Source organism: Dermacentor variabilis, chromosome 6 (genome assembly GCF_050947875.1).
Source record: "Dermacentor variabilis isolate Ectoservices chromosome 6, ASM5094787v1, whole genome shotgun sequence".
NCBI lineage: Eukaryota > Metazoa > Arthropoda > Arachnida > Ixodida > Ixodidae > Dermacentor > Dermacentor variabilis.
In genome coordinates, this window is record NC_134573.1 from 169,045,618 (window position 1) to 169,071,098 (window position 25,481).

The window sequence follows — 25,481 nt, forward strand, 5'->3', positions numbered from 1 at the left end:
TCTATTACACTTTACGCTATACGCCATGCGATCTTTACGACACCGCCATTCTGACAACCTTTGAGGCACGCAGTGAAAGCAAAGAAAAAAGAAAAAGCGAAGACGATTCTCAGTGGCGCGTACAGTAGCGGAAACACAGCACGGAGGTCTCCAAAGTACTGCTTCATTAACAGATGTCTGTACAATGCTTCACATCGGCTACTTTTTTTCTTTTCCGCGAAGTGCTGCTTCACATGTCGGCTATGTGTTTCCGCTGAAGCAAAGAACATGCTCATCCACAATCCCTTGAGAGAGAGAGGGCGCAACTAGATTGTTGACTGCTGCCTTCAACTCCGTGCTGTGAACGTTCCCGAACTGCATTCCCACATTTAAACTCCTCTACCACGTAATCTCGCCGGTGGTCGCGCTTGTGCAGCTATGCGACGTGATGAAAACAGCTAAGTAAATCGAGGAAATAAACGAGGGACCAGGCAAACGTAAACTAGGTTGTCAGCAAGACGAGGAAACTATGGCGACCGAATGAACGTGATCGCTGCGTTTGTTCGTGGTCAGGCATAAGTTTTCCTCATATTCAGAGTTGTTTTCTTCGTGTCGCCATTCTTGCTGAAATGCTTAGGCAAGCGGTGGAGTCCCATCATTAGAACGTCTATCAACTACAAATCTCTTCACGACATCCTTTCAAGAATACTCAAACGCGGCGTACCTATTAGAGTAGCGTAGGTGACGTGTCAGAGAAATTGCTAACCAGTAGACTTCACCCGGCGGCGCCTCATCGTGCGGTTCAGCGGAAAGCGCAGTCACTCTCTCTTTTCTTTTTATTTGCATGTGAAACTGCCTTCTTTCCAAAGAACCATACAATGACAAAACGCATTAATGGTTTCAATGCCATTTACTCACATCTGAAGATACTTGCATTCTCTCCAGGTAATATCAATGGTATTGTCAGGGACAACTCTACAGGAAACTACCTTGAACTGACACTAACTCTAGTTTGTTTCTGCTAGGTGACACATTAGAAGCCTTCACAACACTAAGCCACCGAAGAACAGAATTCGCGGAAATTTTCGTAGCGTATGGCCACGTACTGACCTGCCGCATTTCAAGCTGCAAACTTTTCATCGCACCGTAAGTGCACGGGTCAATAATCAGTAACCCACTCAAGCGTCTCTTTGGTATTCAGAGACAAGTGCTCACGTGACCTCCACTGCAGAAAACAGAACTTGAAGATATCTTGAGAGATGCGGTGTCCTGGTGTCAAAATACAGGCACGTGACGTGTAAGCTCCTTGCAGATGAGCATCCATCAGTGATAGAATGCTATTGAGAAACTCTCTCTCTCTCTCTCTCATTGAGCCTCTCGGCTGATTGATAAACAGGGCCGGCGCTCTTCGATGAACGGGTATGTTTAAAGGCCGGAGGGATCATATCTCGGTGTAGCCAACGCGTTCGGCTGCTGACTCTATATACCGCGTTGCCCGGCGTACGCGCGGTTCGGTACGATTGCCAGCCACAGGCGACTCCAAAGAGAAGCAGAAAAAGCTGCTTGAAGTGGTTCGCTCCTTCTGGGCTAATCTTTGCGCGAGAGCTGCAATCGGCCAGATAGGAGTGCGCGACGGTGCGCGTCAATATGCGGTTGATAACGGTCAGCGCGCTCAGGAGAGCCAAGCTCAGTTTACGATGCGAGTCGCCAAGACACTGCGGCACCCTTTTAGAGATCGCGAATGAATGTCACCGAGACACCACTGATACACGGCGGGGGCGAGTATTCTCTTTGTATGTATATAGTGTATGTGAACGTCCTGTTAGTGACACCGATTTATAACATGTCTTGTTTGACGCAACGAGCCGTGTACTTGCATACGCAACCTGCCGCGAATGCTCGCTTCGAGCCATCGCTATAGCATCGAAGCATTGAAAAAAAAAAGACCTTTCTCAACCTTCGAATCGGCTTTTACCTAGGTAGCTCAAGGTACACTGACCTTGTTCCCTCTACTTCCTGCTGGCTAGCCCGCACGCCCCCTCTTGTTCCCTCTTCGCGAAACCAGAGCATTTCCCAAGTGTCTTTAGCACGTCCACCTTCGCGGCACGTAAACTCAACGTTCATTTACCCCCGCCTGTTCGACTCCTCTGCTGGTGGGTGAGGCGCGCGCTGTTCTGACCTTGCCAGCTCGCTGCGAACAATCGACGTGTTACCCACATGACATCCTCTCGTGCATGCGTCTCTGCCATGTTTAAGTGCACTCCGCGCTCAAAGTGACTTCTTTCTTTTCAGTCCTTCCAAACAACTGCGAATGGTACTGCCACAACACTGGGACCACGCACAAGCCGTTCTCTTCCGCAGACTTCTCTCTTCCGGGTCGGCGTCCGAATTCCAGCGCATGTGTCACTGCTGTTGCCACGGGGCGTGAGACCACGAAACAACGGACTTCCAGCCTGAAACTTACATTCCCCGCCGGCGTCCCGGGATCGCCTCGCGTTGTACGCTGCCCGTAGTGTCGGCGAGCTCGAGCCATGGAATTCGAAGACGTGATCGACAAGCTCGGGGGCTACGGCCGGTTCCAACGGCTACTCGTCTGGGCATACTTGGCGCCGGCGTCCCTCCTGATGCCGGGCTACTTCATGAACCAGATCTTCATGCTGTCCGTGCCCAAACACTCCTGCGTGCTACCCGACCTGGCGCTCACGTTCAACCTGACGGACACCCCCGAGCCGGGCGTACTGCGCAAGTTCCTCGTGACGGACGACGACTGCAGCACGTACGCGCTGGACTCCATCAACGAGAGCCTGGCTCGCGGTCTCCTGTGGGCGGCCAGCGCCAGTGACGCGGGCGCCAACGTCACCCGCTTGCTGGAGCACCACGGCGTCGAGAAGATGGCCTGCACGGAATTCGCGTACGACGACACCAACTACGAGAGCACAGCGTCCACGCAGGTGGGACATCTTCCCATCTTGCCTTTGTTGTTCATAAGCTGCATGCCTTATACGCAAGAGGGCGCTGTGGAACATAGTTTCGAGATGCAGATACAAGTGACGTAGGAAAAGATCTGCCAGTGACGACTATTCATGCGTAGCGTGTGGAAATCGCGCAAAAACTATTGAGAAGGCTTCATTAGGATTCCGCAGTACCTATTTCTAAGTAACAAGTGCCGTAGTTGCCTTTTCCCACGACCTTGGGCTTTAAAGTTAACTGATGGGAGTTGAATAAAACAGTGGTGCAGAATAATAAATGACTGGCGGAACTGTAGGGATTGCACCGAATAAAAATACATTACATTTGGAGCAGTAACGTTTTTCTTTTTCATTTTTTTAATATTGCATAATTTTTAACACATAAAACAGATCTTAAAAATCTATAATATACACAACGACAAGCTGGAAATAAGAATCTTAGTGGCACCAGTTGTCGTTCCATATTAAAGGGGATGCTGATGAAATCCTTCAGTCCAACCATCAAAAAGCGCCTGCTTGGATAAGCAAATTCGGCAGACAAATTTCATGCCAGTATCCCCGTTTCTCAACAACCATCGGTAAACGGCTATTAAGTAGGCCACTAATACTGACAAACTGTCCAAGAGAGAAAGAAAGAACATCTTTAATTCATCTACACACAGCATTTTTACATGGCTCTAGAGCTTCCAGATGAAATAATGCGGCAACTTTCCAAGATACCCTTACAACAAGGTACAAGCTTTACTTGATCGGTGCTACATAACGTAAACTTTAGACAAAAAATTTGATTCTTACAAATGCTTCATTCTGGTTGCTTCATTCATTATACTTAATTCTGGTTGTGCCTCCAGTTTACGTGTTCTATAAATATTGTCATTTTACTATAACGGCTAGGCTCAAGACCGTTTTCGGAAGCGAGGATGCTTGGACAATGGGTGTGTACTTCGCTGGCGCTGGAAGCAACGACAGCGTTGCTGCAGTTCCTTAAGTCGACAGGTCTTTGCGACCATTCAGGGATAAGCTGCAGATGTTCGCTTGTGCGCGCCACAATTGCTCTATCTCTTTCCTTGTTCCTCTCAATTCACTTCTTTATCCCCTCAAGCTTCCTTATCCCTCCTTGTTTGCAGGATAGTAAACTGTCCTCACTTCTGGTGCTCCGTGACTTTTTCTTTCTCCTCTCTATCAGCGTCTGCCAATTTATTAAGAACAGCTTTCCCTTTGTCTTTCCTTTTTTCTTTCTCATTCCAGTGCAATATCCAATTCTTATGTTTCAGTGGGACTTGGTATGTGATCGAGCCCATCTTCCTAGCCTTGTCTTCACGCTTGGAAGCGTCGGCAGCGCCATTGGAACCGTCCTCTTAGGCACGCTGTCTGACAGGTGAGCTGGCGAAATTAGTAAAAATGCACTGATTGATTGATTTATTGATTCAATTATTTATTTATTTATTTATTTATTTATTTATTTATTTATTTATTTATTTATTTATTTATTTATTTATTAGCATGTCGTGATATTATTTCTATGCCGCTTACGTTGTTTATTTTGCTATCTGATATCGATGCAATAATTCTGTTAAAGAAGAATGATAAAAAAAAGAAGAAAGTCAAGCACACGAATAGCCGAGTACTCCTCTGTTGCGGAATTACAAGTTTGCCACCATGATGTCTTCGTTCTCTTTTTCTTCCTTTCTTTTCTTTTTCTTTTCTCTGTGATGGTTCATATACAAGGTGTTTCTTTTTTACGTACACCAATTTTTTTTAAACATTGCCATGGCAGATAGCACGATTCTAACCCTTGGTCTAAATTGCTCAATGAGGTGGTCCTTACTTCTACGAGAAATCAAAATGTTCCCTTGAATAATTAACGTATCGACGCAAATTAATTTTTCGATTAATTATTTTACGCCACATATTTCAATCTACGAATCATAGCCGCTGAGTTCGCACGGCGTATCCGCTTCGAACGATTTCTCTGGACAGCACCAGTTCCCAGATATCAATTTTCGAAGTGTCCGTCGAAATGCATTGGTGTTCCAATGCCTCTTGTGCTTCAATGCATAAAACAGCGGTTTCTTAGAAACGTAACTGGAACGCCAAAGCATTTCGTAGGACACCTTGATAATTATTACCTCGGAACTGGTGCTGTCCAGAGAATTCATTCCAAGTGGATACGCCATGAGAACTCAGCGGCTAAGTGTTCACGTGGCCTCCACTGCTAGAACTTGAAGATCTCTTGAGAGATGCGGTGTCCTGGTGTCAAAATACACCAGGCCCTCAACTGGTTAAAAAAAATCGGCGCTATATATATATATATATATATATATATATATATATATATATATATGGGTCGGGGAGGTGGCAGCGGGACAGGTCGCCAACTTTTATTAACCAGTTGAGGGCCCACATGACAAATCTGACCAGAAAAGTCACTCTTTGAAGAAATGAGACGAAGTTAATTCGAATGGTTTCAGTCGTTCCCGGATAAGAACGTTTCATTGGTTCACTTGTCTAACTAAAGGAGATGCTAGCCACCCGGAGGTGGTACCAGCTACATCTCGCGTGAGTAAAGTGTAAATATATCACAATACACCCAACACAAAAAAGTAAAGAGAACGTATCATGAAATTTGATGAGTGTCGCGCGTGCACGATGCATAAACTATCATGAGAACTACAGATTTTTTAAAGAAAGAAAATCTTTTTTCCCGCATAGTGTAATGCAATGTAATTGACAGTATTATCCGGGTCCTTAGCCTATGCGGCTAGTTTTAGATTCATACCGTAAAAGTCAGCATAAATTGCAACCCAAAGTAAAAAGCAAAGGAAAGTTATCTTATATACATGATTTGAATTGATGTTTTAATGACGGAACAGCATTCGAAAGTTTTTTTTTAGGAAGCTGGGTATTTCATTCCATATATCTGCGCCGATAAATGATAGGGAACGTTGACCGTATACCTTATGAATTTTTGGCAAGTTGAATTTATTATGCTTAGCTTGTCAAGTGTCCCTTGTAGGCGTGAGAAACATTGATCAGAGATCTGGCTTGTTCGTGGTTAGTATTCTGTAGATTAGTATGGCTGTGTTATAGTCTCGTACTTGAATAAGTGGCATTATATTTAACTTTGCAAAAATCTGTGAAGAGGGCGCTTCCTTTGTGGCCGATGCAATTATTCCCACGGCATGTTTCTGAATTTTGATTATAAGATCAATGTACGAGGCGTAGGTGAAACCCCAAGATTCTATGCAATATGTTAAATGGCAATGAAAAATGCTGAGTTAAATGAGATGTAATTTTTGAGGATGGAAATGTGTGCGTGCCTTTAATAAGGTATAACAACCAAAGCCAATTTCTTTAGTTGCTTGTTCAATACGTGGAGCCCAGTGTAGTGACAAGTCAAGGCTTATTCCTAGATATTTATGACTACCAATTTGTTGGATTTGTGTATCTCGGAGATACAAGTTGCACTTAGTAGGAGTAGTGTTTCGGTTAGAAGCAAATACCACATGCTTCGTCTTTTTGGAGTTTAAAACAAGTTTGTTAGTTTCAAACCATGTTAACGTATTCTGCAGCTCACTTTGAGCGGTTTCTTCTGCTTCCCGTAGTGACTGTCACGGAATTATTAGAGCTGTGTCATCCGCATATAATATAGAATGAGAAAATCTGAGTGATCTAGGATAATCGTTCATGAAGAGAGAGAAGGATATTGTACCCAGTACTGATCCTTGTGAAACGCCCGTCTTTGCTGTCTTTAGTGAAGATTCTTTGCCTGTAACTACTGTGTATTGCTTAAGATTTGTTAAATAGCTGAGAAAAAAGCCAAGGTCCCCTAAAACCATAATGCTCAAATTTTATAATAGTATATACTGTGTGATCTACCGAGTCAAACGCTTTTCGAATATCCAAGAAACGCCGAGTGCGAAGTAGTACTTGTTGAGTGCTTGGTTTATAATTTCTGTTAGGGAACTTACAGCAGTCGTAAGAGAGTAAACCATGATATGCGTTTGAAAGTATGCGGTATTTTTCAAGATAACTGGTGACACGCTGTGCAATAAGTTTTTTCGAAGAACATATTAATACACGATAACATAGTTATTGGACGATAGTTCGCTAAGTCATTTGGGTTACTTGCTTTGTATATTGCCACCACTCTTCTGATTTTGAGCTGGTCATGGTATGTACCCGATAGAACGGATTCATTGAACAAGTTTCCAAGCACTGTACCCAAGATGTCGATGCTGTTTTTGAGTAAGCTTACAGGTAGACCATCATGACCCGTGGCCTGTACACAATGCCAAGAACACAAAATATACCGGAGAGAGAGCGAGAGAGAAAAAGATGTCACTCGCGTGTTTATTTGTACTGCGAGAATAAAAGCTCAGCGAGAGCCAAAATTTCAGTGATATAAGTGCAGAGATCCCTCTCGCTAGCTGCTCTGCGCTGGGGAAAGGGTAAGAGGGAATTAAAGTGGGAACAAGATTGGTGAATAGGACGGCCGAGGGAAGAGGCAAAATATTCAGTGGGAACGTCAACTTACAGCCTAGAGTCCATACTCGCAATTTTAAAGCTAGGCTTAGCTTACCTAGCTTAGCTTTCCATACCGCCCGTGTTGTTTATGTGCTCTCTTCCACTGTCCCCGTCTTTATTTGCGGTCAATATGATATGCAGTAAACACCAACTAGGCCAAACTGAGGTTCTTCTTAGCTCGCCTCTTCACCCCTCACTTTGCGGGCGCTGGCTGCTGCTGCCTTGCCAATAATGCCACAACTTGGGCAACCGGATATGTGCAGCTGCGCATGTATAACTGGTTACGTGACCGCCGACCGAGCAACTATCACCAAAGTCGGCGTCCACAAACATTCTCTTGAATTTGGGATTCGCCCCGGTGAAACTCGGAGCAGGTGGCAACTCACGCGTCTGTCGCTCGGAAGCAGACTCGATACGAACTAACTGGACGCGTACGAGTGGCCTCCAGTGCGCAATTCATCGGTAGCTTGCGCTCGATGCCGACGATCAGACTCTCGCATCTGCTCTCGCTGACGTTCCTCGGAGGCAAAGACACTTGCCGAATTCTCCGTTTTCGCACGGGCACGTTGTCGTTGGTTATAGTCGCGTCTGTGCTGTCGACGCCTGTCCTCGTACTCGGCTTGTTCTTTGGCCGTGCGCACAATGCGTGGTCTTCCCACCTTTCCCATTTTTGTTGGAGTTGCAACTGTTGCTATGGTCTACCTCTGCAATGCACAATCCGGTTCTTACACACCGCGGCGGCTACCGCTGCGCACGTCCCCGCGTTCTGCCACCACAACTGCCGCGCCGTTGTATCGAGGGCAGACGACCGCAGACGCAACCGGCAGCAATGGCGGCCAGCGCGGGTGCACTCCCCCACTCCGCAGGTGCGGCGCGCGGTGAAATCACGTGTCTCTTCTTTCTTCTCCGCCGCAATATCGTTCGTTCTCCCCATTCGGCGCTCGAGCCACCATCTTTCTTGTTCACTTTACGGACGTTAGCCAGCCCAGATATCCCCACTAGCAGACCACGCATACAGCTCATTCATACAGGTACGCCAGGTGAACAGTTTCGCTGTAATAGACGTCTTGGGCCAATGGGCATCTGCAAGTGTGCAGGCGTGCATCTGGTCACCGGAAGGGTATGTAAGCATTCTTTGCCAATCTCCCACAATGGGTAGGTGCCCGAGTATATATGCAGGACAAGAGGCAATAATTGCAGAATTTGGCATAAAAGGCAGCCTAGTGCGCGGAAAAAGTGAAGTGAACAGAATGGAACGAGCGAACGCTCAGCGAGGAGCATTCGGCTACATAGACGAACACTGAAGAAAAAGTGAAGTGACCACATCACAGTAAGCATCAACGAAACCTTCGCTATAACCGATTCCTACATGTGCGCACGGTCCGATGTCTCAAAAAATGAAATAAAACCCTAAATGGCCTCGGAACTTGATTCACAGTCTATTCAAGGGCCCAATATAACGTCCACTGAGTACAATTAGCTTTTGAGACCGGAAAGTGTACCGGGAAACCTCTGTCGATCTACCACGTCATGAGGGTCAATCACATCTCATTCAAGCCCTCAAATAAAAGTTCAAACTTTTTCTTAAACTCCAGAGATCGTTGGCCAGCGATCAAGGTATCTTCCACAGCGAGCGAGCTTGATCAAATGACCAAGCGCAATGAAGTTGAACGCTATCAAGTACAGAATTAGTCGCACAGAAAACTGGCGGACCCTTCTACCGCCGTGCGTAGCTGGTACACGCTGCACTCGGAAAGCCATCGCGCGGCCATAGTCTGCCGCCTTTGCCCCCACATAGACTCACAAACAGAAACCGCTGAAATGAGGCGAGAATTTTCAACCATGTCCTCCATCGTTCTATTTTTTCTTTCTGTCATTTCTTATTTTTTTAATTTTATTTCTGCCGGTTCCATTAAAGGGGACTCGGGAACTTTGCCAGGCAAGACCCGAATAGGATCTCAAAACTGCGCGCGGACGAAATTATTCAAATACCCTTCCCGCACATCTAAAACGACGGGGCTTTGGGCTCCCAAAATGCATGCAAATACCGATCGATGGCGGAACCAGGACATTCCTTAATAATCCTCCCGGCAGTCCAAGAGACCCGAACATGGGAGCTCATGCAAATCAAATCCTTATGCAAAGTCAGTCCTCGCCCCGTGTCTTCATTTTTTTTTAGTTTTTGCCCAATGCTGGCTCACTGGATTTACTGGCGCTATATATATATATATATATATATATATATATATATATATATATATATATATATATATATATATATATATATATATATATATATACAATGTTCCTTTTTCAATCGGCTTTCTTACATTGTGGGTTGTTACACAAATGAAAACGACCACGCTATCTCCGCAAAAGAACGGGTAGCAAGATGTAACTGTTTCACGGGACAAGGAACGTATCGTAACGCGTACCCCAGAAACGCCAGGTCTGTCATCTGCCGTAACTTTATTCAACACAATTCAAAATTCTAAAGGTTCTAGGAGATCAGATAAAGGAAGCTAAAGGCCTTCGCTGGGAGCCTGCGTTCCACCGCGGGAACTTCAAACTTTCGTATGCAAAGTAAAGCGGTACTGAAGGGGATATCGGAGCCATGGTGAAGAGTTACTTAAACAAGCGAAAATGCTGCAACGATTTGAAGCAAGCCTTGAGCGAGCACCAAGGTCCAAGAGAGCTGTTTCATTCATAAAGCTTCCAGCAAGTTTTACTAGTGGGAACTTCGGCGTTAGTGTCTACGGCAGTCGCAAGGATGGCGGTTCAGCCAGGGTTGCTATTCTGGACATCGTCAAATTCCTTCCTATTGTCAAATTCTGCATTAGCTACATTCTGAGCCCCAGAGCCCGTAGTAGCCCTCTAGGCCAATCAGAGCCTACAAGATTGCGAATTCGACAATATGGCAAAATTTGACAACGTGCAGAATAACATTTCAGCTTGAGAATGATGGGCGGTAGGTAGATTTTCTCTAAACATTGTCCTTCTGGCTTCGAAAGACTTTGCGACTTTGTAAATTGATTTTTTCAACAAACTACTGTACTAGTAATTGTCTTGCCATAATTATAGCGGCCAATATTTGCGTTTTACTTTCTCGTGTCCGTGTGGCATGTCTAACGTTTACACTGTGTGTGTTTGTGTGGGTGTCAACGCATAAGAAACGCTTACCACACATAGTGATACTCGGTAAATTAAGTACATACAACAACCTACCCTAACCAAGCCCTAAACAGCCAGTGCACGGCGGTATTTTCCAGAATCGGACGGAAGCCGGTGTTCCTCCTGACCGTCTTCATCGCGACTGTGTTCGGACTCTCCTCCATCCTGGTGACCAACTTCATCGCTTTCGCCATGCTGCGCTTCATGAACGCCAGTGTCATGCCGCAGATATTCCAGCTGCCCTATATTATTCGTGAGTTCTTTTTTTTTCGACGCCTACTACCCGTTATCATTTTATCCCATTTTAGCGATTTTGACGCTAGATTTAACTATATTTTTATCTGGTTAGCGATGAATTTTCCATTTAGCGACCAGCGACATTTTTTAGCAATGTAACAAAACAACTGGCGATAATTTAACGACTTAGAAGTTAACACATTTCTTTCAATAATGCCTTTCTAGAACGCAGTTTACAATAAAAAACAAGTTGAGCGCATTGGGCTGTACGGCGCGTGGACTCTGTGAACATGATGGAGCAATGGTTTGCATTCATGTAGGCCTTACGCTGCAAGGTGAATTGCGCCAGAAAAACAGGCTTCACATGCTCACCCAAAGGTACTTTTGTTACTTAATACAGCTGAATAAAGAAGTCAACGCTGCGAGGGCTGCAGTTTCACTGCTTACATTTATTGGCGGACGTTCACAAACGTAGCAGTAAACTCAATTAGCAAAACTTACTCAATAAACTTTATCGTGGTATTCATGAGCGCAGCAGCTGATTTATACGGACCAGAATAAGGGCAGGAAGGCCTATATATTGGATCGGCAAGGCTTATTCTCGCGAATCTGAACACACCGCCTGCTTTTGTCGTGGTTTTTGGATAAATCAATACCACGCGGAGCCTTCAGGGGGATCAGAGGGCGCAACCCAGTATTTGACTTGTATAGAGGTTATGTAATTGTCATTGTGTTACCGAAACGACACAAAAATCGCGTTGCATAGCTTTGTTCTGCCTTCACGAGCGCTGAAAACTAAAGAATTGGCACGCGTAACGTAGATCAAGTGCTTCTTTGTGCTCGGAAAGACAGGTGACCCGTGTTTCTATAAGTCGTGCTAGATTAGCACTGTTATAATCTAAAGGGAAACACAGGGTTTCCGCTGTTATCCTGCATTCTCTTCTAAATAACTTATTCAAGTAAATGCCCTCTACACCTGGCTGGTAAATTAGCTCTTTATTCCGGCACCGCTCACCTACACGCACACTATACAAAAGGGGAATGTTTCGGCAGATGCATTACACCACGTCAGCCTATATTAGAGTGTTCAAAAACGCCTATATTATATAATATTCACTCGACAATTTTAGCGACATTGGAGCAAAATTTAGCGACTTAATTATCTCAGTTTAGCGACACGCTCGAAAAGTAATTGGCAACATTGCCCCTTATATGTGTATTATTATATAACTACAAGTAAAAGTAATACCTTATAGGTTTTCATATCTACACAAATTACATGTAAGCCTTCCATAATGGAGGATGAGGGTTCCAGAAAAAAATGTTTTCCTCGAGAAATGGAGCTGGAAACGTGTGTCTGTGCGTGTGCGTGTGCGTGCGTGCGTGCGTGCGTGCGCGCGTGTGTGTGTGTGTGTGTGTGTGTGTGTGTGTGTGTGTGTGTGTGTGTGTGTGTGTGTGTGTGTGTGTGTGTGTGTGTGTGTGTGTGTGTGTGTGTGTGTGTGTGTGTGTGTGTGTGTGTGTGTGTGTGTGTGTGTGTGTGTGTGTGTGTGTGTGTGTGTGTGTGTGTGTGTGTGTGTGTGTGTGTGTGTGTGTGTGTGTGTGTGTGTGTGTGTGTGTGTGTGTGTGTGTGTGTGTGTGTGTGTGTGTGTGTGTGTGTGTGTGTGTGTGTGTGTGTGTGTGTGTGTGTGTGTGTGTGTGTGTGTGTGTGTGTGTGTGTGTGTGTGTGTGTGTGTGTGTGTGTGTGTGTGTGTGTGTGTGTGTGTGTGTGTGTGTGTGTGTGTGTGTGTGTGTGTGTGTGTGTGTGTGTGTGTGTGTGTGTGTGTGTGTGTGTGTGTGTGTGTGTGTGTGTGTGTGTGTGTGTGTGTGTGTGTGTGTGTGTGTGTGTGTGTGTGTGTGTGTGTGTGTGTGTGTGTGTGTGTGTGTGTGTGTGTGTGTGTGTGTGTGTGTGTGTGTGTGTGTGTGTGTGTGTGTGTGTGTGTGTGTGTGTGTGTGTGTGTGTGTGTGTGTGTGTGTGTGTGTGTGTGTGTGTGTGTGTGTGTGTGTGTGTGTGTGTGTGTGTGTGTGTGTGTGTGTGTGTGTGTGTGTGTGTGTGTGTGTGTGTGTGTGTGTGTGTGTGTGTGTGTGTGTGTGTGTGTGTGTGTGTGTGTGTGTGTGTGTGTGTGTGTGTGTGTGTGTGTGTGTGTGTGTGTGTGTGTGTGTGTGTGTGTGTGTGTGTGTGTGTGTGTGTGTGTGTGTGTGTGTGTGTGTGTGTGTGTGTGTGTGTGTGTGTGTGTGTGTGTGTGTGTGTGTGTGTGTGTGTGTGTAATGGTATGTGCTTATTTTGAAGGTGTAGTACGTTTTGTTTACCTTCTCTGGTTTTAATTTTACGTGAGCTTCCTTTAAACAATATTTTGAAAACATTTGCAAAATATCTCTTCCTTAGATTTCGCTAAACGGGATATCAATCACTTCTGTATGATTCAAGAAATGTCCTAAGACAACCTTACTGATCTACCTTAAATAGAAGAAGAGTTTCGATTCTTCGAAGTTAAGCACACACAAAGAAAGCACTCTTTCGAGTTTCAACTTCAAAACCTCGCAACTCATGTTCTAGGTAAGGCAGCGCAATAAGCTTGTTCCTACGGCATTCCTTGAATCATACAAAAGCCAATGACAGCCTGTTTAGCGAAGTCTAACGAACAGATACTTTGCAAATTTTTTCAGAAAATAATTAAAGGACGCTTGCATAAAATTAGAACTAAAGGAGACAAACACTAATGGGCCTGAAATAAGCACATAACTCTACATATATGTACAAGTTTTCAGCACCATACCGCGAAGATTTTAATTACGTCTGATCAAAGACCCATGCCTCCGCTTAAAGGTAGACTAAAGCAGAATAATAACTCGAGCTGCATCGATAGATCATTCGTCTAGTAGTCTGTCATCGTTTTCTGTGTGCCAATACAAGACTGTTTTGCGTGGAAATTGCCACCGAAGATTCTACTGCTCCTCCTCAATTTTTATCACCTACGCCAAAGCGGACGAGTTATATAATCTCCACGTGAGCTCCCTCTATGCCGCTTCCTGTGCATCAGCCAGTGCTGAAGTCATGTGAGTTGAAGTGAAGTTTATTCCTTTCATACAGCACAGAGTAAAATATGTAAGCAAATGCATTGGAGTCCCTACCTAGAGGGTAGTTGGGATCCATAACAAAACTATGCAGAGGAGGCAAAGCAATACGATAGTCCACAACAGGTAGCGCCACATCAATTTCTCGTTCTCGTCATTTTTATCGTTTACAAAAGCTTTGTTCTGGCTAAGATTGACGAATTCGTTAATACGGAAGCCTAATCTGTCAATCTAGCTCTACTTAATATTTTCCATCATTGGCATTTCAGCAAAGCACGCGCGTACGGAAGTTTGCCTCTCGATTTTGTATATCTCGGCCATTTCGAAGGCAACGCAGAGTGAAACACTTACAAGTGCGAATTTATGCAACTAATTGGCAGAAAATGCGTAATGCTATCACGTAACAGATTCCGGTTCAAATGGTGCCATGACGCATCCATCTCCTTGCTACGGAAACAAAAACAAGAACGGGTTCGTACAGACGAGTTTTATAGGAAATTACTTAGGGCGCCTTGATGTATGCGAGTATTTTTTTCTAATGTTTGTAATAAATTTGGACGTTCACTTAACACAAAATACAGTAAGCTAAAAGTGTCACGTCAGTACAGCTTTGTGCTTGTGTTGTGTTTTTTTAGGTTTGTTCCTCAGGTATCACTTTTGGCGCGCAGAGGGTGAGAAAAAGCTCGCTCATGCCGACACCCCTGGCAACTCGCCCGATCAATCTCGTGCTTCGATTCACACGACGGCGTTCCTTAAACTGGCGGTACACCAGACTACCGCACCAGTGCCGCAATACTGCGAGACGGAGTGCAGGTGAAAGGATGCTCGCAGCATCCGAAATTCGGGCGCGCTACGTCATCTCACATCGTCCGACATCAGTGTGCAATGCTCTCGCGGCTCCCGTACGGTGTAGCCTCTGGCGTGCAAAGTGGCACGCAGAGACGAGCTCGTTCACGCCGACATCGGTGGTGACGACGACTTGCACGATCGTCACCACGTGCCTCGCTCGCGTTCGCAGTGCTGGAGCTGGTGGGTCCCCAGCAGCGCACCCTGATGTTGGGCGTCTGCTGCATCTCCTGGACCATGGGCCTGTGCATACTGCCGCTCATCGCCTACCTGTCGCGCTCTTGGATCCTGCTGGGCATCATCTGCTCCTCGTGCGCCATACCGAACCTGTTCTACTACAAGTGAGGCCGCCGCGTCTTCTTTCGCCAACCTCCGCCGAGGAAATCTTTGTCAAACGACCGCAAAAAATACTCGGACCCTGTAGTGCGCGTTGCTGACGTTCATCGTGTGGTCGATTGACTGGGAAGTCTCTTTGATAGTGTCGAAAATGTGGGCAACATTAGTCGCTATATTCTGTACATAATGTGGCTGTAAGGTGACAGGAGATAGGTGACACTGAAGCACCGTAATCACCGCTGTTCCGCTGTAGAAAGACAGAGCTCGGGGCACAGTATGATCCACATACGTAGAGCAGACAGGGGAGAACGTTAATGCCTTCCTTAACAAAAGGCAGGGAAATTGGAACTTAGTACAATTTTCGAGGCAGTTTGTGTGTATAACTCTGGCCCATCTTTCTCTGCCTAAAACCGGGAGCAGACGGCAGTAAATGGTTGCGTGCTTCCCGTGGCGCAACCTTGCAGACTGTTAACTAGAAAGTACTTATCCTGATCTATTATTCCTATTTTTCTCAGCATATGATTTGTATGCGCAATTACGTATTGGACCGGATACTGTCCTGTCGGCTATGGCTATCGGTTCAAAAAGCCTTGTATTAATTAAAGTATGCTGTGCGCATGATTTTAAATTCTTGATCAATTTATTTTTTATTAACCGGAAATGTCTTACCGGTACAAATAAGGGAAATATAACGCTTTCTGTTACACTAACGGACTGACTTTCTTTCACTTGATCGTAGACTCATTCCGGAATCACCCAGATGGCTTCTGTCCCAGAACAAAATCAAAGACACAATGGCCATTCTCAAGCGGATCGCAAAAACCAACGGCGTGGAAGTGCCGGCAGATCTGGAGACGGATCTTGTGGTAGGTTGCCAACTTTTTCCTCAGATGTCGACCACTCATCCGTCGACAGTACTCATCGTCGAAATAAACGTGCCGTTTATGCAGACTCCTAACAAAATAATTCCGATTTCCGATCGACTCCTTCACTAATGGCATGCTGTTTGAAGCATTTAGTAAACTCTTTTATAAACATTTGTAGCTACCCGCCAAGAAGGTTAGCAAAATTGTGTCGCCATGCGTTGCAAAGTTCATATATACGCATGGTGACACAATTTTGCTAACCCTCTTGGCGGGTAGCTACAGATGTTTATAATAAAGAGTGTACTAAACGGCATGCCATTAATGAAGGAGTCGATCGGAAATCGGAATTATTTTGTTAAGAGTCTGCATAAACGGCACGTTTATTTCGACGATCGCGATGGCCGGAGTGGCACTGGCCAAGACTGCGAGGCCTGCTAGATAAGTACCCAAAAATGTGGATGCGGTAACAGCCGCCACAGTAGCACAGGTTGGTAGCGTAATGCACGCGTAATGCGGAGGTTGTGGGCTCGGATCCCACCGGCAGCAAGTTGTTTTATCGTCCACTATCATTTCCTTCTAGCTTATCATTTGTACACTTCAATTAAAACTACGAATAACGTTCACTATGGTTTAGGCTTGTCACAGGCGCTCGTGAAATCCCATTCTGTGGCAATTAAGAGCACCAGCCCACCTGCTGGCATTTATGTCACAACATACTCTTTTCTCGCACTTTTAGCTAGTATTTCATGAAGATTACGCAGCACCATTCAATACGTGGTACAGCACTTTCATTTCTGCATCCTCCACACATCATTCCCCTCGCTTAGGCTCTACCAAGCTCGATTTGACACATTTATTGAAGGCACCACGGGTATTGTTTCGCGAATCCGCTAGCGAAAATGCTGTCGAAAATAACGAACAAACCTTAACATTTATTCCCCTAAGCGACCTTTTTCTGCTTGTTCCTTTATTTTTATCGTTTGTTTACTTTAATCTACACGCCGTTCTTTCCTCCTTTCTTTCAAGAAAGTACAAACGAAGATTGCCGAAGAAAAGGAAATTGCAGCCGCTAGGACATTTGACCTATTCCGGAAAGCTCGCATCCGCAGGAACATCCTCATCATCACCGTAAGCTGGTAAGTAGTCGCGACGCAGGTCACCTGTGTGTTTTGCGCTATTACTCGATCATCCAACCTTCCCTCGTATACTGTTCTCAAGTGCCGCCTCCTGGAGGTGCTAAGAGGCGATGCCTTACCGGTCTTGTGCGCACACACGCAGGGTAGCCAACAGCTGCGCCTACTATGGCCTGCACATCAACGTGACCAACATGAGCGGCAACGAGTTCCTCAACTTCTTCCTGCTCGGCCTGGTCGAGCTGCCGGCCTCGGTGGTGGGCTGGTGGACCATGGAGTATTTTGGTCGCCGCTGGAGCAACGTGGCGCTACAGCTACTCGTGAGCGTCGCCTGCATAGCGTCCTGCTTCATACCCACCGGTGAGCAGCTCCATAAAGTTCTGGTCCTCGTACTTAAATTAGCCATACCATCCCTGAAGCAGGAACTATTAGAGGTCTCGCACATGAACAAAATGAAACAAACCTTCGCCTTTAATGAGTTTTCTCAACAGTTATTTATGTGCCACAGACCCTCTAGAGATGATCCTATAGTGCGTGCTGCCGAAAATGGAGCTCCTATGGAGCCACTCCTCCAGCTTACGCTTCGACTACATGTGTTGCGTGTCCTGCGCAGGCCTGCGACTTGTTAATAATCCGAAAACACGCCTGAAATAGGTTCTTCTGCTTGTCTACACAAGGGCACATGCAAGTCAAAAGCTGGCATTTTGTTCATCGACGAAATGATGTCGATAACATTCAGAACGTCAACGATGCCAGAGCAGCGCTGTGACGTCTCGCAGCCGAGATGACGGGTCACCCATCACTACAGAATAAAAAAGTATTTAAAAAGTCCCTACGCTTAGTATTATGCCCTTAAATTTTATAACACTGGCCGTACGAAGCCCTTTACGTAGATTAACTGAAAAATGCGCTCGTTACTAACACCTCTATCTTGCTTTTTTTTTATTATCATTATATCGACAGCACATTGCTTTAAGTTACGACGTAATATTGCGGTCCATAATCTAGTATCTGCACAGCTGCGCGTCCCACGCACGCGTTTTGCTGCGTCTAATAAAATTGATCCGTGGTTATGCTCATCCGGTTTGCGCCTTCCTTGGCTTTTGTCGGTCCTCAGTTTTGTGTCCATTTGAACGGCCAGTGATTAAATGGCCGCTCTTATTCTCTTTCTCTCCCGTTAAAGTGCACGCCCGAATAAACAGAGCGTCATTCACGTCCATTACAGAGGCCGTAGTCGCCGGCGTCACGGCGTCGCTGGTGGCCAAGTTCGCGTGCGCGGCCTCCTTCATGATCATGTACCAGCAGGCCGCCGAGGTTATGCCCACACCGCTGCGCGCATTCGCGCTGGGCGCCTCCTCGGCCTTCTCGTCGGCCTTCAGCATCTGCATGCCCTACATCATCTACCTCGTGAGTGGCCTGCACCTTTGTTTTTGTTTTCTACTCCCCTACACGACTCTCTGCTACGTCATAAACCTAGAATTTTTCTTTTGCTTCTTCTTCTTCTTCTTTGCCTTGTTTGCGAAACTATCCCATTGTTCCGTGCACAAAAAAAAAGGGAGCTTGCCCCTTAACACCACTGCATCATTCGTCGTTTATGAAACTGAAGCTTTCTCAACAAACCCAATCCAGAATTTCGTGACCGTGGCTGCCGCCGTGTCCGGCAGGAGCTTTCCTGCCTCACGTCGCGTAGCGCGTGCGCACGTGACCACGTGTGCGCGCGCCAGTCGCCATTATGCCACGGACGCAAGGACAAAACTGAAAAAAAAAACGTGTATAACAATGATAGTAGTCAACCTCACCGCCATCTTTCCCGTCGTACTTCTCTCTCTCAGTACACATCCGTCATCGCCATTCTTCCCATCGACCAACTCACCTTCGCCCTCGTGCCATCGCATGAGTCGACTTCTCGCAGTGCGCATTCACGCGAACTGCCGTTTGCCATTTCGGCTAAGACTGGGAATGGTGCATAAATCACTATACTGTGGTCACTGCTACATTGCATAAATATAAACATTGCATGACCCTACAAGGTTATTTATTTATTTATTTATTTTGGCTAGACCCCTAAGCTGGTTCCCCACTAAGCTATTACTCGGTCCGAAATGCGACATCTATCTTGAGGCGCTTGAAACTCATCTTCAGCACGCGGCTGGGTTTCCCTCTCCTCCCTTTCACTTAAATTTACGAAGAGGCCAAGAGCAAGCATTGACGAGTACGATACACGACTCTCCCACCTTCAGAGAGTGGTGCGGGAGCAGCACTACACGGGAGCAGTGATCTGCACGTACTACATGAACCTGCAGGTTCTGAGGCAGCACAAATAGGGGCTCCGCGTTTGCTTATACTTTTCACTGACCCTTAGCTCTGCTGACTGCTCTTCCACGATTTCCCTTTCCTCTTCAGTGGTATTATTGTACCGTATATATCTTCGACCTGATATCTAGCTGAGCACGCTAGATGGAGGAGTTAGAAAGCTTTAAGGCAACCTTGACGTTACAAAGAAGGCACGTGAGGCGACATTCGCATGGGTGGGCCAGCCGCTGCTGCAGGGTATCTTACAGAGCTCCGAGCAGATAGATGCGCGCTTTATGCGAAACTTTAAAGCGCGCGCTGTTGTTTTACGGCGTGAGAGCGCTTTGGAAACGCGCATGGGCTTCCGAGAGTGCGAGCTGCTCCATATGTGAGCCAGACATGCGGGCAATTCAGAGGAGGAGACAGCAGGAACGGCTAGACGCTTGCGAAACATAACGATCCACTTTGTCGAGACTGCTCTGCTATCGGATAAAAGCGAGAGGCGTCGCTGCACAAACAAAGACGAGTGGGGCGAACTCGCACGAACGCAAAGAGGGCGCAAACGAAGAAAGTAAAAGATAAATAAAATGACATCGAGATGGCCTCGGCTTTCAAAGCCTTTAAGGTCAAGAGGACGGCACGAATGCCACTGAAGGCACTGCATGCGCTTGGCACAAGGAAGCTATAAGTTCGGCCTAGTTCTCGCGTTTAAAACTTGCCTTTAACATTCTTCTTTTACCTCGTGTTCTCTGGTGGCCCCATAGCACGTGCTCGCAGTAAGACCGGCATGAATTCCATTTCATGCTCTACGCCCTTGCATTCATTAATCACTCAACCGCGCTGGTTTTTCTTTTGTTTCTTATTTCAGCAGCCTGCCTTTAGGCGTAATACTTATGGGGTTACAGACACACAAACAGATTTATAACTGCGCTTTTAATCTTCATTGTGCTGCTTATCATGCGGAGGCACCATTCTAGGTGCTGCCGCATACTTATTCATCGGCGAAAGTACCCCGTCATCGGCAACTTGTTCTACTGCCCGTACTCAAGGGCGCAATTTTGTCGAAGATGACTAGAAATAACACTTGCTAGTCGACAAGTGTATCACCAACAATAGGGCTGAAAGTCTGTTGTAAGTACTTTTCGCCCTGAAAACAGGTTGTCCCTACCGATGATTCGACTCGTGGTCTTCGAACTAAGCGCCATCTTGTCGTCATCGTGCCGCGGTCGTAATCGTCTCCGTCGTCATCATCAGACCAGCTACCAGTGTCCCGAATGACAACTAAGACTTGCCTTCAAACTGAGCCATCTTGTGTACCTTTTGAGGGTGGTGCGAAGAGAGGGAGGGTGGAAGGGAAAAGGCGAGGAGGAGGGGTTGGTTCAAGGCTTTGCGTGTGGCCACCCCACCTGTGTATACATCAGTAGGCACCGTGGCGAGGCCGAGAAGGAGACACTAGCACTAGCGAGATGTAGAGCTCGTGTGTGGTGCCCCGCACGCCCACTTCACACGTGCGAGCGGAGAGCTTGCCTGTCGAAGCAAAACAAGATTGCGCGACCAGGCAGTAAGGATACCGATAGCCGGCTCCGGGACGCGGAAGCTAGCGGCTGCGTTGCCCGACGGCGTCAACCTTTTTTTCGCCTCACACGGAACTCCTCGTGTGCTCTTGCTGATCGAACATATGCGTCACACTCGCTTGAGACACGTTTATACCGATGGAACCGCTATTACCCGCGACTTAGAAGCATCTGTTGACGACCCATAATTGTACAGGTACTAAGATTGTATTTCCCGTTTGAAACGTCTTTCCTGTCTTCCCGTCTGCAGTCGTGAAGGCAGTATTTGGATTATTATTATTATTATTATTATTATTATTATTATTATTATTATTATTATTATTATTATTATTATTATTATTATTATTATTATTATTATTATTATTCATGCGCCAGCACTCATGCTTTAGGATTGTCCTAGGCACTGTAAATAAATCAATTGATTGATTGATTGATTGATTGATTGATTGATTGATTGATTGATTGATTGATTGATTGATTGATTTGTCGGAGAGGTTGACATCACGGGTAATTCCGGATGTACCTTGTCGTTTAGCCAACCACGCATAACAATGACAGTCTGGCTCAAAAAGAAATGAAATCAATGAACGAAAATGTAAATAAAAGACTCAACCCTCCTTACATATATTTCACAGAGATTTCAATCAAGCGCAACGTACCTCACTGCACATAATATTTACACCAAAAAAGCCCTGGTGATTTGTAACATAAATTTCGATGCGTTCACGGGCAGTGCACGACCAAGCTCAAGTACGCTCTATGTGCAGCGAAATAAGTGAAAACATGTCCAGGTAGATTTCAGGCACACTCCGCATGAACAATACACGGCGTCATAAGAAATATGCAGGTAAAGAATGATTCGTCCAGAGCATTGTTCTTTTCAGCTGCTCTCAGTAGTTCTTGAGACTCGCAAGAATTATTTTAATGCGCTAACTGCACGCTTCTTTCGGTTCATTTGCTGGCCTAGCCCCAATGAATTGTTTGCTTCTTTGTTCATGTCTTTTTTTTTTTTTTTACTTTTGACTACATCTGTGTAAGCACGGACACAGGTCTTTCTGTCCTTCCTCAATGAGTCAGTCTCACTATATAGCGTACTTTCGTTGGGCAACGCATTTCCACTAGTGCCGCGCCAACAAGATGTTCAGAGGTGCTTTTCGAAACGATTTCCTCATGGCACTTGAAGGCTAGTAGTGAGCATATCGAAATGCACTTAAACTGCACCTACTCGCAGTAACCGCAATCTGGTTATGACAATGGAGGTGGCTGCTTGGCATGATTACTACGTGTGTGATCCAAATTTCAGCGTCATTTATGTATACGCCCAGCATGGATTACCGAATGAAGTACGCACATCATTAAATGAATGAATGAATGAATGAATGAATGAATGAATGAATGAATGAATGAATGAGCGAGCGAGCGAACAACGGTCGAGCAGTGTGATGCTGATGCCCCGCTCATAGTAGTTGTGGGATGTGTACATACTAGCGCGGGTATAATACAAACATATCATTAAAATTAAAAAATTGGTGGGCGCTTAAGCTTCGCCTTTAAGAGAGGAACGCGATAGCATTCAATGATCCCTGACTGCTTCTCATGCTTCTCGGCAGCGGGCACCATTTCCGATGCAAGAAGTCTTCTGTGTGTGTTCTCGGCAGCTGCAGCTTATTGAGCCATAATGTTTGCTGGGAAACGCTGATGGCGAACGCTATGCACGATGGCGAGCTTTCTGGTAGAAACTCTGCCTCTTGGGTGGGCGATCCCGGAGATAGTGAATAGCCGCGCCAGAAAAATTACATAATTTACAGGTTTCTGTTATTGTTTCGCATTTTTAATATTTCAGTCTGAGAATATTTAACATAAAAGGCATGCGCTATGAGTGTTTTGTTTCATGACATTTGTTTGTGGCTTGTCGTTCACAAAATTCCGAGGAATAAATTTGTGCAGAATGTAAGACAAAGTATGAGCAACTTTATTAATATAATGGTGCGGCAATATAACCTGCATATACCGCATGTCATATAGCATGGCGTGGGATCTACAGATGTCTTAATATATCTGGCAATTCTCGCTTATGGGACGGATTTTGATTTTCTGCGACGCAGGGCCCTTAACGCTATCGCGTTTAAAGGGCGAAAACCAGAACTGACAGAGATGCTTGAGCAGCAGCTGGGACGACGTACGCTTGACGCGGCCCTGTCACACTTCAACGGACTTCCTCACTTTCCTCTAACGATGAGTCCGGTCGCTCTTATGTCGCGTTTTAAGGCGAGAGCCTTAGTTCTCTATGCTTCAAGGTCGTTTTTTGAGGTACATAAAATATCACGTGACCCATGGACGGCCAGAATCGAACCAAAGTATGTCCAGCCCTGTATAAGAGATGATTAATGATTAGCAAAGTTAATTAATTATTGATTAGTGATTGGATTGTGCTGGATGAAGGTGGATTAGGTTGGATGAAGGAGGAGTAGGGCGCATTCAGGTGAATCACAGCATGGCTTTCCAAGGCTTTCGCCTTCACGTCTCACAAGCGATAGCTAAGGACACCTGCGATTTCATTCTAGGGACGCTACGGCAACTGGATTCCCTTCCTGTTCCTCGGTGTACTGGCAGCCGCGGCTGGCATTTCGGCCGCGTGGCTTCCAGAGACCAACGGCTACGCGTTGTGTCAGACCATCGAAGACGCCGACGAGTTCGGCAAGGGCCAGCAGTTCTTCTCGCTCAACAGGTGCGTTGCAAACCGCCAAGTAATCGCCCGTTTGTATGAATACCTTCAGAGGGACACCGGAGTATCCTTTCAGAACTCTACCTTCATTAGTTTTGTACTAGCAGGTAGATCGTTAGAAAAGAAGAAAAACAACAAAGCTTCATTTCTTTATCTAGCGACAAATCTTCAATGGCGGTAAGCCAGCTTGACATCATGGATTTCATTGTTCTTTTTCTGTTCGTATTCAGGCTGTCGTGGCTCAGTAAATCTTTTCTAAACTTGTTAAGTTCACTTTCTGGCTCTTGTAGAATACAATGTAGCCCACCTTAGCAAATGAAGGATTAACTGGTTCCTAGAAGACGCTGTCAGAATTCATGACGTCACGACGAGCTAGTGCCGGAGCTTGAAAGCGGCGGCGCCACCAGTCTCTCGATACTGCCTCTTTTCTGGCTTACCAAACGCTTTCTCGCGGCAATAGAAGATTTTTCGGTATCGTAGAGGTATAATTTACTACAGCACAGAACAAATTATTATTCTCTTTAGTGTCCCTTTAACATGTTTAAAAGGCCATCAAGTTTAAAATTTTTGATGACGATGATGATCATCACGATGATCTTCACGATGATCATGATTTCTATTGACAGCCCTTTGAAACGTGGCGGCGACAGATAGTCACCCAGCTTGCTTGAATTAGTCAGGTTTTACATAAGTCAAACGTCTCTGCAGCGAAATTATCTGTGTTATAATGAAGGCATAATTCTGTTCTACTATAGTGAGTGGTGCGGTGCACGAGCTTTGCAACGACGTGACCTGTGTAACAAACGATTCCGGAGTTCCCGAGCGCTTCATTATAAAGGCGCTCGACTGTACATCTACTGATGTCTATCAAGCATCCCTCTTTGATCTCGGTTTTAAACTCTTCATTAAACTCTTCATTTAAAACCTATATCGCTATATTGCACTGATATCTATGCCTGTAACGACCCCGCGCGGCTCTGTAGATTTCTTTCCTTCATTTATTCGCCCAATACCCTAAACGTCTCTGTCTTATCTCGACCGCTGAACTGGCAATGCTCCGATCCGCTTTGAATGTCAGTACTCCTAGTAGGTGGATGCTCCCTACGAGTCTTACTGGGTGAATATATCTGTTGAGTAGGCAATTTCCACACCTGGGAACGCACTTTGTAACGCTTCATTTCCTTTTCCTTTCTCTTCACCTTTCACTTGAACTAGTGACAACAGACAAGATACGGAACCCGGTAGTGGCTTCATGGATGAGATTCCTGAATGTTTATCATCAGAACATTGAACTTGCTTTCACCGTTGTGCAATCCTCTTTCTATGTCATCATCATTCCTCATCACACCTTTATGTCCCCGTTCCCCCTCCCCCTGTGCAGAGTAGCAGGCTAGAGCGTGTTAATTCAGGCCGACCCCCCTCTGCCTTCTTTCAAATAAATTCTCTCTCTCTCTCTCTCTCTCTCTTCACTTTTAGAGAACGGATAGGACGCTCCTACGTCGCCGTTATCCCCAAGATCGACCATTCAGTGAGACAGATAAGAATACAGAAGTAGAAAGTGTAATTTATCGTTACAAAATTACAACCCCAGATTACTAATACGACTCCTACCGCAATTAATAAGGTTAGACTGGAGAGATCAACGAGCAGAATGAAATTGTTAGATCTTTGGCCAACAACAACTGCTCATAAACGTGGTATTTATTGCTGCAAAG

The 25,481-nt window shown here is 45.6% G+C and overlaps 1 protein-coding gene across 2 annotated transcripts in view; it reads left to right on the forward strand.

Moving 5' to 3' along the window:
- LOC142585711 (organic cation transporter protein-like) overlaps positions 1-25,481 on the forward strand; it is a 28,967-nt gene that overhangs the window by 857 nt on the left and 2,629 nt on the right. The window contains exons 1-10 of one of the 2 annotated variants that reach the window (XM_075696682.1): positions 1,651-1,757; positions 2,272-2,930; positions 4,223-4,326; positions 10,745-10,899; positions 15,013-15,181; positions 15,916-16,042; positions 17,069-17,178; positions 17,321-17,535; positions 18,401-18,582; positions 23,606-23,769. In XM_075696682.1, the coding sequence (XP_075552797.1) occupies positions 2,511-2,930; positions 4,223-4,326; positions 10,745-10,899; positions 15,013-15,181; positions 15,916-16,042; positions 17,069-17,178; positions 17,321-17,535; positions 18,401-18,582; positions 23,606-23,769 (1,646 nt within the window). In that variant the 5' untranslated portion in view covers positions 1,651-1,757; positions 2,272-2,510. Of the gene's footprint in view, positions 1-1,650; positions 1,758-2,271; positions 2,931-4,222; positions 4,327-10,744; positions 10,900-15,012; positions 15,182-15,915; positions 16,043-17,068; positions 17,179-17,320; positions 17,536-18,400; positions 18,583-23,605; positions 23,770-25,481 lie in introns of those variants that run through there. The other variant, XM_075696681.1, reaches the window with a different exon arrangement.